The 19,304-nt window shown below is 30.8% G+C and overlaps 1 protein-coding gene across 2 annotated transcripts in view; it reads right to left on the bottom strand.

Annotated features, from left to right (window-relative positions):
- Positions 1-3,970: 3,970 nt before the first annotated feature.
- Positions 3,971-19,304, bottom strand: part of LOC139495833 (scavenger receptor cysteine-rich domain-containing protein DMBT1-like) — a 63,017-nt gene continuing 47,683 nt past the window's right edge. For both annotated transcript variants that reach the window (XM_071284220.1, XM_071284219.1), the window contains exons 7-17: positions 14,344-14,510; positions 13,659-13,685; positions 12,652-12,790; positions 10,539-10,708; positions 9,746-9,772; positions 8,242-8,380; positions 7,187-7,359; positions 6,123-6,149; positions 5,690-5,840; positions 5,262-5,434; positions 3,971-4,590 (exon numbers count right to left, since the gene is read on the bottom strand). In XM_071284220.1, coding sequence (XP_071140321.1) covers positions 4,571-4,590; positions 5,262-5,434; positions 5,690-5,840; positions 6,123-6,149; positions 7,187-7,359; positions 8,242-8,380; positions 9,746-9,772; positions 10,539-10,708; positions 12,652-12,790; positions 13,659-13,685; positions 14,344-14,510 — 1,213 coding nt within the window. In that variant the 3' untranslated portion in view covers positions 3,971-4,570. The remainder of the gene's footprint in view (positions 4,591-5,261; positions 5,435-5,689; positions 5,841-6,122; positions 6,150-7,186; positions 7,360-8,241; positions 8,381-9,745; positions 9,773-10,538; positions 10,709-12,651; positions 12,791-13,658; positions 13,686-14,343; positions 14,511-19,304) is intronic.

Here is a 19,304-nt window from a genome sequence, read left to right as displayed (position 1 = left end):
TACAGTACAAATAAATGCAAGAACATTCAGGACAACGAAATACACAAATAAACATTACAATAAGACAATGAAAGCTACCAGGCTTAAAATTTAATACACCATACGTGCGTTTCGTCTAAATAAGACCCACCAGTGACGCTCGGATCAACATAGTTAAGAAAGCCATACAAGTACAAAGTTGAGGATCTTTTGTGACAAAAAATTGTAAAAGTGGTGTCATATACGGATAATTATTACTTTTGCAAACAGTTGATTTATAAAAAAAAAATGACCATATAATTGATGTTCATGTCAACACCGAAGTGATGAACTACCACAGAATAAAAACAAACACTTAAAACAAACACTTAATACAAAACTCACATATCAGGATAAATGCTCATTCTGCCACAGTCCAAGAGTCAAGAAGATAAGAATTATATTATATTGGAGAGTGCAATACATGGTACAATGGTACCTCATTTATTTCGCAAATGATTCTATAACTAAACAGTGTTTGTTTCTATGCCAAAAATGGAAAAATCAAATAACAAATATTTGTGACTTTGAAAAACTAATAATATTTAAAGTATTGTGGTTTTTACTTGATAGATAAATAATCTGCAACTTTTGTACCTATTTACAATTAATTATGAATTATATAGTAAATCGCATGTTATCATCAGTATTCTGTATCTTATTCAGAATAAGCTAATTGTTTATTATGGTTTTCGTTTTAGGTGGATGAACCAACTAAATACATGATCAGTTCAACAGTTCAGACGGAGTTTGATTATACTGCTTACTCAGAAGTGTAAGAAAATATATATCAATAAAGTATCTGAGTGTGTTTACAATTATGCCTGATGTAAAATAGGAAAAGATGTGTTCACAGATACAAAATGTTTACAACAACAACTATCTTTGATTGAAAAAAATCATGGAAATTGATGCTATTACACTAAAAAGTATTCCGTTTATATTGCTAATTCTTATTTTCATTCTTCACATTAATTAGCTGAATCCAATTCATGCAAATGATTATTCTACTAATATATATTGATTTTTACTGCCACTTTAGAAAATATTTTGTTATAGTCTATTGCATTAAATATTGATGATGTGTTTATATATAGTAAGATACCGTGATTGAAGATAAAGGGAAAAAAACACAAGCACAAGCAACTAGTTCAGCTTATTATGCTTATCAATTCGTGAATAACCAATTGATTTTATAGGTTAAATCAACACATTTAATTCGCCAATAAATCCAGAAAAGTGAATTCGTCAATAAATCCAGAAAAGATTGAAACAACAGAAGATGCAAGTTTTCAGAATACTATACCCTTATTGTTTTTTTTTTTTTATTCTTGCCAAATATTTTAGCAAATAATTAAAATCTATATTTCTTATCAACAATTCATCATAGAAATTCCCATTTAGACTATGAATCATGGTTAACTTTTCTAAGAATGTATTATATACCTGCAAATAAGTAAGAAAATATTAGAGACACCGACATCGTAATGCTCAACCAATTCGTGATTTTTATAGTATAACGTATTAAGTACCGACTTTAGTAGTCCTTCCTCATAACAATGTAACAGAGCATCCCTTAAAAAAAAGCTCGTATAGTGTGACCATCCACGAGTACAACGTATTTGAAGAAATATGCAAACTCTTCAAAAAAGGGTGCGAATAGGGGTTTATAACAAAGATGATAATGGGCATAAATATTAAGAAAAGAGAAAAATATACCCCCCCCCCCAAAAAAAAAAATAGGATGGCGATGAGAGGTACAAATATAAGGAATATAGATAGATGAGTGTGCAAAAAGTACGAAGAAGAGGGAAAAATTGAAAACCCCTATTCACACCATCATCCTCATATGTATAGGCAGAAGGTATGTAACTGCTGAGTCAACAATCTGTATCAATATTGTCAAAAAAGAACAAGATATGAAGCAGAACTTCCATTTTCGGTGGTATCCTTTTTCTAAAATTTACTAGAATATATCACATATCATTGAAATATTGGTTTATCCTGAAACAACATAACCAATATACAGTATGTAAATGTGAATTTTACAAAATTTGGTTTAAGCTTCTGTTTTCCATGTTTAAAATATTTTGTATCTATTCTGCATCATATAATCATATGAATACATATTTACTTGACCGTAAAATTATTCATAAATAACAATTCTTACGCATATTTTTTTTTATGTCAATACACAATGGCTAAAATTTAATAAAAATGGAAAAGTTGTCCTCCTTTTAACATATTTTACAGTCTTTACAAAAACTACATCGAAAGTGACATTTTTCATTTTTTTTTTAAATATTTGGCAAAGCTGCCATTTAAACAAAGACTAGATTAAGGTTCATGCTGTATTTTGTTCAGAGGTGGAGGGTACATACTATTTGTAAGGATTATGAAAGGTGTTTGGTGTAAGGGCATTTTTGAAGGACGTATGGTGACCGTCGTGTATGTTATTTCTATGTAATTTCATTTTTGTTGAATGAGGAATGAGGAATAATTTTCACAATCCTTGAGACGATGTTTTCTGTCTATTTTTTTTGATAGTTTTTCGTCATTTTCTCTGATACAAATTGTATAATTACCACATATCCACTGGGGCTTCAAAGCATTTGTTTACAGCGACAACATTGTTACGATGTGTATAACACATGTGGCTAAGTACCATTACAAACTTTACTTCTTTTATAAAAATGACTATTTGAATATGGAATTTATTAAAAGTATTATTTTAATATATTATATCAAAGTTCCATAATCTCTATCACTCAAATGACCTTCCATAAAATTGAAACTCATGGATTTACTTCTTCATATATGTTAACTTGGCCTAAACAACTTTGACCTGGACATAAAGTTATCAAAGGTATCAGGATAATAATTTAGTATGCCAGACGCGAGTTTCGTCCACATAAGACTCATCAGTGACGCTCATATTGAAATATTTATAAAGCCAAACGAGTACAAAGTTGAAGAGCATTTAGGATCCACAATTCTAAAAAGTTGTGCAAAATACGGCTTCGATAATCTATTCCTGGGATAAGAAAATCCTTAGTTTTCGAAAAATGCAAAGTTTTGTAAACAGGAAATTTATAAAAATTACCTCATTATTGATATTCATGTCAGCATCGAAGTGTTGACCACTGGGCTGGTACACCAACGTCATCATAAATTCAATTTCTGTTATTAATCAATTATTAGAACATCATCCTTTTCACTAAGAATTGTGATAGGAAACAAGCTCAATAAACGCAAATAGCATACAAGTCATTTGACAAAATTGAAAATCCGTCAAAATCATGTATTTGTACACGAAAACACCACTGATCTTAAAGTTTTTACACTTAAGCTAAACTTCTTTGTGTCTTTTAAAGTATGTTTTGACCTGAGGTAGATATTGCAATTAAAAATTTATTTGAAAGTATTACCATATTGGTATTGGCAGATGTGGTATAAATGCAAATGAAACAACCATGTATCAGGGATTAAATATTGAGCAAAACCTTTACCAAAAAGTAAGCGCTGAAAGCCGGGAAATCACAAATGTAAAACAAATCAAACAAGGAACCGAACGGCCTGATAAAGTACAACTTTGGACTTGCGATAAACACATATAGAAACTGTGCGATTTGATATAAGTGAGAGGTTTGGCTAGCTACAATCATGAGATAATGACAGTCCCAAGTCAGTAATATGACAGTTGTTATCCATTTGTTTGATGTGTTTGAGCTGTCGATTTTGCAGTTTGATTACAGACTTTCCGTTTTGAATTCACCTCATTCTTACAAATTATACACGATAGAATTTAATTACCCGTTGTTGATATTATTGGTGCACACATTATTCATTTTAGCCTATTGTGTAAAAGAGGGAGAAAGACACAAAAGGAACAAAGCCATATTATGAAACGAAACATAACTAAAAGACAAACACCACTATATCCAACAAAACATAGACAACTGAAAGCTGCGTTTATTTAACCGGTGATTTGTCTTGTTTTTTCTACCAGTGCATTGTCAGTTTGTTTTCGACTTTTTTCAACAACTTATAGGTATCGTTTGCTTTTATCTTTAGACTGATGCTATCATTTTATGTCAAAAGTTTTAAAAGTTAATATATTGAATTACAGTTTAATGGCAGTCAACCTCAATGTTAAGCAGTTCTTTGTGTGAACTAAATATTTGCTTTTGAAATGCCTAGATGAACAAATCTATTTTGAATGACTAGAGGATTAGCAAGTATCTTTTTTGTACCTTTGGGTTATTTGTATTTTACTTCTTATTTTTAACCAAACGTGTCTTGATAAATGAATTACTAAATCTGATTAGTGATGCACTACTCTGTTCCATCTCAGACTTATAAATTGATATATCAAAGCTACTAATACCAAAAGCTGTTTCAGTTTCCACTAATCACAAATGACAGTTTTTATCTGGTTCACACACAAAACCAAGTGTTGATCCATGCTTGAAAAACATTTACAGATTTGTAACATATTTTTATTGTCTATATTTGCATGTTAAAACAAAACTGTGATGCAAAAAATAACGCTTCATCCGAATGGATTATCATCTGTAAAAGAAATCAAGAAGTTAGACAAACAATTCAGTATTCAAGAGCATATCAAACATTAACATTGAGAAAGTAGCAATGAATATTGTATTACATACATAAGTATATGATATGTAAAGATAATGCGTATTGTTTCAAAATTTTTAGTAATCGTTCAGGTCTATATATGTCTGCAAGATTAAGGTTAGAAAAATTGGTGGAATACTGAAAATTTGCCCCGATTCTCTCACACATAGTTGATTTTGGAAACCGAATGGTTTTATGTTTTTACTAACTTCAAATTTTTCAGTTCACCACATTGGAATGATAAATCATGGGTAAATAGTATACAATTACTGTCTTTTGTTTGAGGTAAGTATGTAGTTTAATGAGTTTTGAAAAACTGATATTAACTGAGGCCAATGTCAATTAAACAACATATTTTTCGATACGAAAGCCAATTATTGTTTTATTCCATATTCCGAGAGAAATGTATGTAAAGGCAATTATTTACCGAAACCAATTGCACATCGAACATTGTTTTTTACCAACATTATGTATGTCAAAGCACGCGACGATTTTCGAGGTGAATTTACTTTTTTCGCAGGTGAAAGTGTTAATTTATTCAAAATTCAATTCATATACAAAGGCCTACTTAAATTGTATCAATATTGAATAATAAATATTATTACCCGGACATGATACACCAACGTCATACTGATGTCCACAGTAGCTACTAGTTTTGTACCAGCCGTTGGATCCACAACTATCAATGTTATCTTCGTGTCCAGCACAGGTCAAACCACTTAATAATACGGGTCCTGTACCCCGTCCAAAGTAAGCATTTGGAAACACCTGTACCTTCCTTCAAAATACATTGTAAGATACCAATCGTTTTTGGTTTACATTGAGTTCTCGATGTGACTTATAAGTTTGAATTGTTTTACATTTTTGGTAAAAAATGTGCTGTTTTAGAGCCATACATGTGAAAATAATGTCTTGTATTGGAATACATGGCATTTATAGTAATATCAGATACTATGTTTATTTATCTCATAAAACATGTACATTAGCTGTCAAGAATAATCAGAAATAGAGCAAAAAATATAAAAACTCTTACCCAGATGTGGAAAGTCCTGCCATTCTGCAAATAACTTTTGCATCATCTATATCAAAACCGCTACTATATCCACATATGGTACCCCACTGACCATTAACCTTTAATTCGACACGACCTTCCCATTGTTTAAAACCTCCTACCAGTCTGACCCCTATAACATAAGTTTATTACACAATCATTCACCTATTCAAGTTATCATAAACAGACTTTGACACAGTTTTTTTTTTTTTTTTTTTTTATATTCAATTTGAGCTTAACTGTTTTTTTTTTGTTACAAATAACATGAATAATGCATATTTCGTTTATTTTAAGTAGTTCCACCTTAATACAAAACTGTTGAATTCCTCTAGTGCAATATACCACATACAGGTATTGTTATCTAATTGAAACTAACATCTCAATATATACAAAACTATTAATGAAATATACATACCTTGTACGACGTCTGTTCTATTACCGCCTAAAAATATATTAAAACAATTCATTTAACAAACAGAACATTGAAGGTGCAAATAAAGGGTGTTTTTTTTTGTTTTTTTTGTATTTGATTTTTTATTATCAGCTTTTATTTTGTACATGTTTCTGTGATTACTTGTGTTTTATTGGCACCTATTTGCATTCTGTTCTATTTCTTGTAATATTGCCTTTTTATATTTTTGGAATGTTTTTTTTATATGAAAACTATTACTGTGAATTATACCAGTTTCATAGGTTTCGTTGGTACAGGTGAACACGAACTTACATAGTAAATAAAATACAAATGTCTAACAGGTTGAACATGTTGTATGCAGACTTTGGAAAATCATGAAATCATCGCAATCCACGATATTTGAAGAATGGGGTACGATTTAAAAAAAATAACAAACATAACGGCATAATTTGTAATAGAAAAAACTTAAAAACAGCTATGACAGACAGGAACCAATAACAACAATTGTATAAAAATGTCCAACCTTGGCGGACATGATTAATGTGTGTCGGGGGATCACAGTGTTTTCGACCTCAATCTATCTCCTATCTAGGGACTGTGGTGTAACAAAACCTCATTGCAAATTGCTCACCTCAATAGATCAGTCCGAAGCGCAAATAAAAAAAAACCCAGAAAAATAATAGACATCAAGTTCTGATAAATGAGTACCAAGAGTTACTGAAAGCTAGTTCAAGCCATATACAACTAATAATCAACTGGCAAACAAAACCCCGACCAACCTGCGTAGTTATAGGCTATATGCAGTTGTCATGCTATGAGGATATAGTAATGTTCAAAGTGTATGTTGAACATCATACGTCTTATCGTTATAAAGTTTTGCAATAGTACTAGTGAAATGTTCGACTCAAAGTATTGCAATATGTTGCTAACCATATACATCAATTCAAATATAAGAAGGTACAGTTATAGTGCCAAATAGAAAACTGTCCAACAATAATAAATTGATTTAAAAGCAACGTAATGTGCTTTATTGTTATTATAAAATATGTTCTTACAATAAAACTTACTTAAACAAACTACTCCTACATCATCACTGTGTTGACACGAGCTGGAGATTTTAAATAATCCACTTGATGCACAACTATCAAGATGTCGTTCATGTCCACTACACTGTAAACTATCAAGGTAAATTGGACCAGCTCCTACTCCAAAATGACCAGTTGTAAATGATTGCAAAGCCCTTTGTTAAATGTTTGGAAAAAATAAACATATACAAATTTAAATTCATAAAAACACAGTATTTTAAAATTTAAAGGATAAACAGACAAAAAGGACACGCATGGGGGTTCTTATGTTTTGAGGAAGATGTTAACCTTTTTCAATTTCTCCGAGTTTAGAAGCCACCTTCATGTTTTTCTGTTTAATCTGAATTTAACAGCTTAATATTTTATACGATTTGAATATCAATAAACTAGTGTTTATTCTAATTACTCACATTTACTTATTGATTAAACTCATCATAGATACCAGGATTGAAATTTCGTTTTTTGTGCCAGACGTGCGTTCGAATAAAAAAAAAGTTAAAACGGCCAACTAAAAAGAACGAAGTTGCAGAGCATTGAAAACCAAAATTCCTAAAAGTTTTGCAATATATATACATGCAGAGTTATAAGAAAGTAAGACTGAAATCGACATTCCACTATTATGGAAGACAGATACGTGGCCGTGTCCTTAACGACTAGTGAAATATTTTAGTTGTGTTAGATCTTTAGAAACATAACAGCCGACTGATATGCAAATTAAGGTAGCTTGTCTATCTATTTGTTTAACGATGGATTTGTTTTTCATTTCTGGCTCAATGTTCTTCAAATTTCAAAAAAGAAATTTTGGTACATAGCTTTGTTTTATTGTAACATTAATTCAGTTCCTTGTCTGTTTTGGAGTATGATGTTCATTTTTACTGAACAAGTAGATTTTTGATTAGGATCCAGCTGAATTCTACTTTGGATTAAAACATTGTATAATTTATTATACATTACAATATTTTTAATGATGATAGCGATGTATTTCTGTCGTTGCTTAACTTGTTTAAAGACAAAGAAAATGATGATGCATTTTTTACCTAGAATATCCTGCCATTTTACATATTACTTCTGCATCCGGTAAATCAAAACTGTTGTCACAAATTGTTCCCCATTGTCCATTTATATTAAGCTCTACTCTTCCCTCAAATGGTCCTGCCCCACCTACTAATCTGATCCCTATAATTAAAGGTATAAACCGTTTTGACCAGTGTAAAACTATAAGTGACTTCAACTGTTATGCATTTACTTTAATATATCAAATTTTATATTTTATCATAATTACTTACCACCTCAAACCTGACTTGGATATGTATTGATTACTTAGGAAAAAAATACAAGCAGTGCATCTATCTCCAGTTTGTCTTTGTTTTTTGATACGGCTTCATGCTAGTTATTCAAGATTCTTCACAATCATAACTTAATAATTACAAAATAACCTAAACGTTGATATGTTGGGTTCATTCATCAGATATCATTAGTAAATTAAAGCAAATATGAAATAAGATAAAAGGTCTGTAAAGTTGCAATGTATAACTTCTTTTGTAGCTTTTCCTTTAGAAAATTGGAAATTTAATATTAAAACATGTTTAGGAATATTGAATATTAAAAACGATATAAAAAAGCAGTACAAATGTCCAAACTAATTGCATTATATGCCTATAACAAATGTAGTTATTTAGTTATAGCTAGTAAAATGGAAGTAACATTACAAGCAAACAATTTAAAAACTTATACAACACCTTAATTCAAAAATGTTTGTAACATAAAAACAGACTATGATGACATCAACAATTTCATTCTAAAAGAAGAATTATACTTAATTTGATACAGAAAAAAAATCATTTATGAGATCATTGTTACACCTATGATATATTAATTCGTATTAAACAAAGTTCACATCTAACATGCATTTAATAGTGTCTGAGCAGAAAACAGAAAATAAATGAACCGCGTGTATGTCAAAAAAGTTTTTTCTAAAACAAAAAACGACCAATACCTTGTTGATAAATATTCATTATCAACTGCACAATAACACGGTGGTCTTGAAGTATAGATTATAGACGCTGAAAGTGTTAATCATCTTTATGTTATATTATTCTTTTTTAATTTTCTTGGTAAATTATTTCTTTACCGTTTAGAATTTTTTTTAGTAATATTCATTTTACGCGGCTTGATATTTAAACAATCTGTCATTGTGTTGTTGTCAAAAGTTTAACACAATCTTGACTGCAGTATAATGTTTTTGACATTTTTACCTATTATGTCTTTTTTGTTTTCTCTCAAATCGTTCAATATTAGGGAAATGTGTGTGACTGCATGACATAAGTTTATATCCATATCTTTAATCCACCATTTTTACATAAGAATATATATGTACTAAGGTATCAATATTATATGTTTTATCCGTTCGTTTGATTTGTTTCATCTTTGATTTTAAATTTTAATCAGAGTTTTTGATAAATGCAGTCTTTTTTTAATAAACAGCTAGATAGTAAGCTTATACTTAAATGTAAACCGTTACTGTGAAGAAATAATATTCACCTTCAGTTGTGTATTTGTTAGCATGTCCTACAAAAGAGACACGAACAATAATGTTTAGCTACAGTAAATAATGTCTCATATTGGAAAAAGAATTGTCATGGATGACATGCGATATTTAATATCTCATACTTTGAAAAAAAAACCCATAATAGCTGTGCAACTTTTGCCGTCAAATTTCTCTAAAATTGTTTCTTTATATACTATAACATCAAATTATTTATACCTTATGCATTGCTTGTCACAGCTTTTTTCATGTTTTTGAAGGTTAAGATCTTCAGATACCACAAATGTAAACTAAGGTGTCATTACAGATTGTGTTCATTTTTGCAATCGTTTGTTTTTCTCTGTCTGGGTTCGCATGGCGGCTTATCATTTCATATTAGTTGCTCACTAAACGTTACAATGTACTCGTTCTTGCTCCATGTGAATTCCTAAGGGTTTGTTTGTTATCTTGAGATTTATCTTCTTGATCTATTTATATGCTAAGTAATTGTTGGATGGGATTTGAATATCAGTTAAATACGTGTGTCCCAATAAAACATAATTATCGATAATTCATGGTGTTCAATGCTCTTCACCGGTAACCTTCTAATGTTTGTAATTCAAGTTTTACTTTATTTAGTAAATTATAATTTAGAGTTTAATATCACGTCCATTATCACTGAACTAGTATATATATATATCTGTTTATGGGCCAGCTGATGGACGCCTTCGGGTGCGGTTAATTCGCACTACATTGAAGACATGTCGTCTTTAAACATCATAAATAGCACACATGAAATGATAAACATACTTAGACATACAACTCCTGCATCAGTTGAGTGTGCACAGGTTCCAGTTTTGTACCAACCATCAGACCCACAGCTGTCTATAATATTTTCATTTCCACTGCATTTGAGGGTACTAAGAATTACGGATCCATTTCCAGGACCGAAATGAGCATTACTATATGCTTGTAAAGCCCTGATTTAAATTTAAATGAAGTTATTTAAGACATGTAGGAATGAATGATTGTTCAGTTCTTAGAGTGCAGTGATCAATGGTGAAAGTAAACCCTTTTGTCAAAAAGATAGAAAAAAAAGGATTTGTAACACAAAACTCGGAAATAATTTCAAAAAGGAGATTATCCATTCAAAATGGCCAAATCAAATGTTCGACAGTATCAACAATGATCAACCAAGGGATGGAATTAAGATCAACTGTCATTACTTGGTACAGACATGTCTTATAAAAATGGTAAGTTAAACATTACATTTGCGTTCGGTTCTTATTTCATTTATCTGCTGATGCAAAAAATGCCAAAAGAGTGCAAAACTTTGACTTTTAAATTAGTAGCATAAGTGCAATTATCGCTTTTTTTCGAAATTTGATGTCACTGACTAATAATTTACTTTCTAATTAGCTGAGTCGAGTGATCAGAAAAAATAATCGCCAGAAACTAAGAAGCATGTGCGTTTTCAATGAAATTAAAAACGTCTTTATAGGTAAAATAGCGATGAACAGATTATCTTTGGTCATATGAACTCGATTGCTTTTCTCACTTTCGCCACACCGAATCAATCAAAAGACCAGTTTCGTTGAGATGACCAACGTTAATGTATTATTATCAACAAACATAATAATATTTAATGGATACTGAGAACCTTTATTTGAAATCTATATTAATGTGTTGATATCTAGTTTGTAGGGTTATATCGTTAAGTTTTGAAATCATTTGTAAATATTCAACTACATCTTCAAGTTAGATGCGAGTAACCAGTTTTCATCATTTTCACAGACCTTTCAATTTTAAAAACATAATATGCACTTACATGTTAATTGTTATTTTATCGGGTTATCCTTATATTTAATATTTTTTAATAATGTTTAGTCTATGAATCAGTCTAATAGAGATATGTATGATCTCAATCTCTTTTCATGCTAATTAAGATCTCTCGGGCATTTTGTAAGGACGAGAGGTAGTGGTAGAACCCACTATACATTTGATACTAGTAGATTAGTTCTGACAAGAAAGAGTTAAAAATACGTACCGGTTAATTAAATATAAGAATTTTCCTTAATAAGGTAGTTGACGAAAGAAATTAACATGTATTAGATTGTGAAACATTCTCGCACCAAGTTTTAGACTAAATTACAATAAGCTCTGAATTTCAGTTTTATAAACAAATGATACAGATGTTTCATGAACTGCCGAACGGCATACTTGATAGAGGTGAAAAGTTACAAGTAAATATAGACTACATACTAATTAGGTAATAACTCCTAGACGTATATATATTTCGGAAAGTAATCTTAACTCTCAAGAGAAAAAAAAATGGACTCAAAACATTTTTTTAACAATAGATATAAGAAGATGTGGTATCAGTGCATATGAGACATCTCTCCACCCAAGTCACAATTTGTAAACGAAAGACCTCATAGGTCAAAGTACTGCCATCAACACGAACCCTTGTCTCACATCGAACAGCAAGCTATAAAAGGCGCAGCTTGATGACTAGAAGTGTAAAACCATTCAAACGAATGGTCTAAGCTATATCTAAACGAAAAACAAGAAATACCTATGAATCACATCAACAAATGATAACAACTGAACAGCAGATTTCTGACTTAGAACAGATGCAAACAAATGCATAGTGTTTAAATGTTATAATAGGAACCAACCTTCATCCTTACTTGAAACAATAGTGTAGTACCTGAATTTTCATTTCAATATGAAATATGAGAGTATATGAGAGTCAACTCTATTAGCAGATTCCCTTTCTTATATAACATAGAATATCTTTTTTTTGAGTAAAGAACATTGACGTTTAGCTTACAAAGCACATAAACAGAAATACGAAAGTAAGGTAAAATCTTAACTAAACAAATTATCCATGTAACAAATTATCTATGTAGCAAATTATTACCTTGAATATCCTGCCATACGGCAAATAACTTCAGCATCATTCATATCAAAATAACTTCCACATATGGTTCCCCATTCCCCATTTACATTTATTTCAACGGTTCCTTCATGTGGACCGGTTCCTCCTACAAACTGGACTCCTAAAAGTAATCAGTAAAAACAAAAACAAAAGAATTTAAAAAATGGAAAATTGATGAATAGGTTATCAATATAATCATTAAACCATGAGGATGATGTCTGTAAGGGCAATATAAAGAATGTGTAATTAACGATATGCGTTTAATTTACAAAAAAGTTTCAAAGTTTAACACTAGCTTAATTGAATAATCATCTTTTTTTTTTCGTTCAACGTCTTGTGTCAAATACATGTATTTGAGGTTTCAAATACATGTATTTGAGGTTTGCACTATTTGAACAATTGTACAAAGTGTTTTTTTTATTTATTAAGGAATATATCTCTCTTGATGACTGATGACTTCCTATCATTTTATTATATTATTTATGTGTTTGTTTTACATTATAAAGTCTTCATTGTTGTAATAAATTTTAGATTCTCAAAATGTTACGACTTCAAGCAATACTTTTTAATGCAGATCTTCTGCAGTAAAATTGTGTAAAATGCAACCATTCTATCTGTTGCAAGGTTAATGCCAATTAAAACAATATTTCGAATTTGCAACTGAGATTATTGCATTTATTTAAATTCTACATACTATACGTTCTCTTTTCAATCATTTTATATTTTCTTAATTTCTTTTGATATAAAAGTATTAACATTTTTGATCATGCATATTCTGTTGTTCAGTTAATAGCCTAACGTTTTTGTATAATTAATTATACATTTCAAACGTGCATAACTGATTATTCCGAAAAAGCTACACCTGTTTCATTACCAGTTTTACAGTTTAGTAAAAAATTGAAAATTTTGCGTCAATTCTCGACATGACCATTGTTATCTTATAATAACAATGAATAAGGTATAAACAACATGCATAACATAACCAGTACCTTGTGATATTGATTTCCTGTCACTATCTGAAAAAAAAGACTTCATATATAAGACATAAGGTTTAAAAAAATACATTTTTGTGAGAAAAAAAAACCCCAACAATAGATATGACGTGTGTAGATCCTGCAGTTGTTTACTCAACAATGATACAAACATTGGCGGTTTTGACATGATTCGTGTGAACTGTTTTTGTCTGTGAACCTTTGACTATAGCTTGTAAAACGAAAATAAATATCTGATACGTCTAGTACTACTGCTACTTCTATTTTCGACATAAGAAAATGGTTGTACCACGCCAGGAATATGGAAATTGTTATCAATTCGTTTGATATGCCAATTCATTACTGACGTTTTGTTTTGAATTTTCCTCGGAGTTTAGAATTTGTGTTATATTACTTTTTTTACGATTACGTCTAGATGTTCTACTTCTACTTTTCCTGCTGCAGCTGCATTTCTTTTTCTTCGTCTACTACTACTACTACTACTACTACTACTACTACTACTACTACTACTACTACTACTACTACTACTATTACTACTACTACTACTACTATTATTACTACTACTACTACTGTTAAAGTTGTTGCTGCTATAGCTTAAATTTACTTTTTAACAATTAATAATGTTTCACAAAATATTTACTAAAAGTCGATTGAGATAAATCGAGTGAAGTAAGTTTCCTACCCAAACAAGCCACACCAGCATCATTATCATGTGTACAAGTACTAGAAAACCATCCACTAGATCCACAGCTGTCTAAATGGTCTTCGTGTCCACTGCAGTGTACATTGTAGAGCATAGACGAACCATTGCCATGCCCAAAATGTGCATTTGAAAAAGCCTGTATAGCACTACAAAAGTGACAGAATATACTACTTAACGATCAAAATTTAATAAACTTAATGCTTTATATTCATTAAATATAAAATGTTAGGTATTTACTTTAAGCAGTATACACATTTTTTTTTATATTTCGTGATTTACACTTTTGTCTGTTTGGAAGCTTATTTCATTTTTTATTTTTTTATTTTTTTTACGCATGCGCCAGTTTGAATGGCAGTGAAAATTTTCGTTCTTGAAATTATGATATAAAAATGCGTAAAACTTGTGAAATATGCAGCATTAGTTAATTTTTATTGGATTTAAATGTGTGATTAGTAATGCCAAAAAAGGCTGACAAAAAAATCCAAAAGGACAAACAGGACAAAAAACGAAAGAGGGAAAAGGCTAAAGGAAATAATTCCTCTGAAGGCTCGACAAGTGATAGTTCTTTGTTTACAAAAGGAAAGAAGAAAAAGTGTTCAGGTGACATAAAGGGTGACGAAAACAAGGTATTTTTAACAGATACACTAAGCGAGGCCTTCTCGTGTCTTTACAACAACTCACCTACTATTAATTACGATCAAAATACAAACATGAACAATTCAATTAATCAGGGATTTAGTCAATACACACCCATTCAATCAAGTACACCAAATTTCCAGTACCATGGCCAGCCCTATCAGTTTCAACAATACCCTAGTCCATCACCGCCACCCCCACCCCTGCCGCCTCATCTAGCAACAAACGGAATTGAGATGATACTAAATGAACTATGTAAAAAAATTGATTCGATGGAAACAAAACTCAACAAGCTAGACTCTATTGAAGAGCGATTAAACAAATACGAATCGAAATTTAGTGCAGTTGATGTTGATATGAAATCATGCAAAGACAGAATAAGCATGCTTGAACATAGTGCCCAATGTATGTCCGATATAAAGGATGAACACCAAGCTATTAAAAAGAAACTTGAAAAAGTGTCTGAAAGCATAGAAACCTGTAAAACAGTAAACTTAAATGTGAAAAATAGACTTGTCGACGTTGAAAAACAAAACTTTAGCAATAATCTTTTGTTCTTTGCTATCGATGAACAAATTGAAGATACTGAAATGGATACCGGAATAAACGGGGCACAGGGTGATCCCGAGGAGGCGAATGCGGCGGAAAAAAAAGTACCGGAAAATTGCATAAACATTATTACAGTTTTTCCCGAGCAAAGTAGGTAGGAAAAAGACGAATGCCGAAAAACCGAGACCAATAGTGGTAAAATTCGCTGAATTCGATGATCGGGAAATGGTACGAAAAGCTTCGGGTCGCTTAAGACAAACAAGTTTTGGAATTAGTCCTCAGTACCCGACAGAGGTGTTACTAAAACGAAAAAAATTAATACCGGTTATGGAGGAAAAACGTAAAGAAAGTAAAGAGGCATATTTAGTAGGAGATAAATTGTTCGTTGAAGGAAAGTTGTGGCAGGAATAGGAGTTTGCGGAGAATGGCTGTACTACTGTTGAGAGTGATAAGTGTAATAAATGTTCATTAAATGTGTGCTCATGGAATATCTCTAAAGGTCTGTTGCGGAAACTAAAAGACAAAGAATTTTTAATGGAAATAACAAATTTTGATATCGTATACTTAAATGAGTGCTGGGTCAAATGCCCGACGGAATTCGAATTAAATGGTTATGATAAAAAGTTTGTTTATAGGGAAAAGTGCAACGGAGGAGGAGTAATTGTGTTCTATAGAAAGTGGTTAAATCCGTATATTGAAGTTTTGAATTGTTGTGCTAATAGTATGATATGGTTAAAAATAAGCAATGTTATTATGTTTGATAGTAAAGATTTGTATCTTTGTGCTATATATATGCCCCCTGATAATAATGTGTTTTGCCGAAAGTATGACTTAGATGTCTTTGAAGTTTTGCAGGAACAAATAGAACATTACAGTATATTAGGTAACATTGCAGTGATTGGTGATCTCAACGGAAGAATAGGTTTAGAAAATGACTTCATAACGCAAGACAATTTAAATGTATTTAATTGCAATGAAACTGATTTACTTAATTATGAACCTGATCTACCAAGTAAAAGAACAACAGAGGACAGAAAGCCGGCTAATTCGTTTGGTCGTAAAATTTTGAACTTATGTAAATCTTCTGGTATAAGAGTGTGTAATGGTCGTTTTGGGAAAAAAAGTGAAACTTTTACATTTCAAAATAAGAATGGATGTAGCATAATTGATTATTTGCTTTTGTCTTGTGATTCATTTTCTATTGTTAATGATTTTGTCATTGGTGATTTTACTACTTTTTCATGTCATGCACCGTTAAAAGTTGTATTTAAACTTAAAGGATTAACTTTAAATGAAATATGTACTTGTAAAACTGTAAAATATGATTGTTATAAATGGAATGAAGGGTTTAAAGATGACGTTAAAAGGGACCTTGCGGCGAATTCCGATAAAGTTAATGAACTGATGAATAGTTTATCCGACGAGCCAAGGAATATCGACGAAATTGTGAACAATATTAATTCGTGTCTCTCCGATATTGTCAATGAATATACAAAAACAGAGGTGACTAAAGTTTTAAAATGTGATTATTGTAACAGCTCAAAGCGAACTTATAATCCTATACATAAAAGGCAAGATAAACCGTAGATACACGATGATTGCAAACAATTGTATATAGAATATAGACGCTCGTTGACACAATTTAACCAAAATAAGTGTGAAGAAAATAGACTAATTTAAAATCTTGCTAAACAAAGATTTAAACGAACTGAGAATAGTTTAAAAAGACGATACAAAAAAACAGAGAGGAAACATGTTGAGTTCTATGAGAAAAACAAATCCTAAGTACTTTTATCGAAAATTCAGGAAACGGAAAAAGGCCATACAAAGCAACTTAAAATTAAACGATTTTGTTACGCATTTTAAAAACTTAGTTTCTAAAGAAGAATTTGACGACGGACCGGAAGTAGAAGTCAACAATGAAGTCATTTATGAAGAATTGGACCGACCTTTTACGGCGCAAGAAATTGATGTTTGTGTGAAAAAATTGAAAACTGAAAAAGCAACAGGCTACGACAATCTATTAAATGAATTTTTGAAGGAGTGTAAATTAGCCCTACTGCCACTGTTATGTAAACTTTTTAACGTAATACTTATTACCGGTTGGTTTCCTGAAATATGGGTCAAGAGTGTTTTAGTTCCGCTATTTAAAAAAGGTCAAGTTGATGATACAGGAAATTACAGAGGAATTTCGCTTGTGTCTCATGTTGGGAAATTGTTTACTTCTGTCATTAATACAAGACTATTAAAGTGGTGCAAAGAATACAGCATATTGACTGATGCGCAGTTTGGATTTGTCCCCGGATATGGTACACACGACGCGATTTTTGCACTTCATTCTATTGTATCAAAAAGTTTACGTAAAGGAAAACGTCTCTATTGTTGTTTTATTGATTTTGTCAAAGCTTTCGACAGTGTGTCACATTATGTTTTATGGCAAAAAATGTTAAAGTGCGGTATTACTGGAAATTTACTGAATCTTATTAAATCAATGTATTCTAAGTTAAAAACTTGTGTTAAATTAGATGGGGAATTTTCAGATTTCTTTCATTGTAATGTTGGCCTAATGCAAGGCGAATCACTATCACCATTTTTATATGCAGTTTATGTAAATGACATAGAAATTGAGTTAATTAAACAAGGAATAGAACCATATGAAGTAAAATTGTTAAATCTTTATCTTTTTATGTATGCTGATGATACAGTTCTCTTCAGCGAAAGTATTTCTGAATTACAAAAAATGATTGTCACTGTATATGATAGTTCATACAAGAATGGTCTTGACATTAATTTAAGAAAAACCAAAATAGTTGTTTTTCGTAACAAAGGTGTACTGAAAGAGAACGAAAAATGGTATTTGAATGGTAAAATGATAGAAATGTGTGATCAGTTTGTATATCTTGGTTTGTTATTAAACTATAACGGTACTTTTACTGTAACACAAAAAACACTATCTGAACAGGGTAGAAAGGCTACATTTTGTTTATTGAGTAAGATTGTTATAACACTGAGACTTTGATATCCTTATTTGATACATATGTAACAAGTATTGTGAATTATGGTTGTGAAATATGGGGTTTCCATAAGGGAGCTGATATAGAAACGCTTCACTTGTACTATTTAAATAGAATTTTGAAAGTTAGAAAAACGACTGTAAACCATATGGTGTATTTTGAACTTGGGCGTTTACCATTGTATGTAAATAGATATGTAAGAATGGTACGTTACTGGTTGAAGTTATTAGAATCTAATAATTGTATATTAAATAGTATTTATGAAGACATGTACGAATCTAGTTTTGTTAAACCGAATGATAAACTCAATTGGAGTTGTAAAATAAGAGACATACTAAACAGGTATGGATTTAATGATATATGGTTAGCACAAAGTGTTGGAAATAGTCAATTATTTTTGCATGAATTTAAAAAAAGAATTGTTGATAATTATATAGCTGAAGGCTTGTCGTTTTTTGAAAATACTTCAAAATGTAATTTATATCAATATATACATGATGGACATACTTTGCAATTTTATTTGAATCGACCATTGAACAGTTTATACCAGTCATATGTAACTAAATATAGAATCAATTCACATTCACTTAATGTAGAAACTGGAAGATACTTTAATATTTCCAGAAATGAGCGTGTTTGTAATATGTGCAATAAGAAAGTAATCGAAGACGAATATCATTTTATATTAGAGTGTGATAAAAATTCGTAACACTTGATTTTTGTTATGTACCTTTATTACAA

The sequence above is a fragment of the Mytilus edulis genome, chromosome 11 (assembly GCF_963676685.1).
Source record: "Mytilus edulis chromosome 11, xbMytEdul2.2, whole genome shotgun sequence".
Taxonomy (NCBI): domain Eukaryota; kingdom Metazoa; phylum Mollusca; class Bivalvia; order Mytilida; family Mytilidae; genus Mytilus; species Mytilus edulis.
Note: the sequence above shows the minus strand (reverse complement) of the source record. Positions and strands in the feature narration are given on the sequence as shown.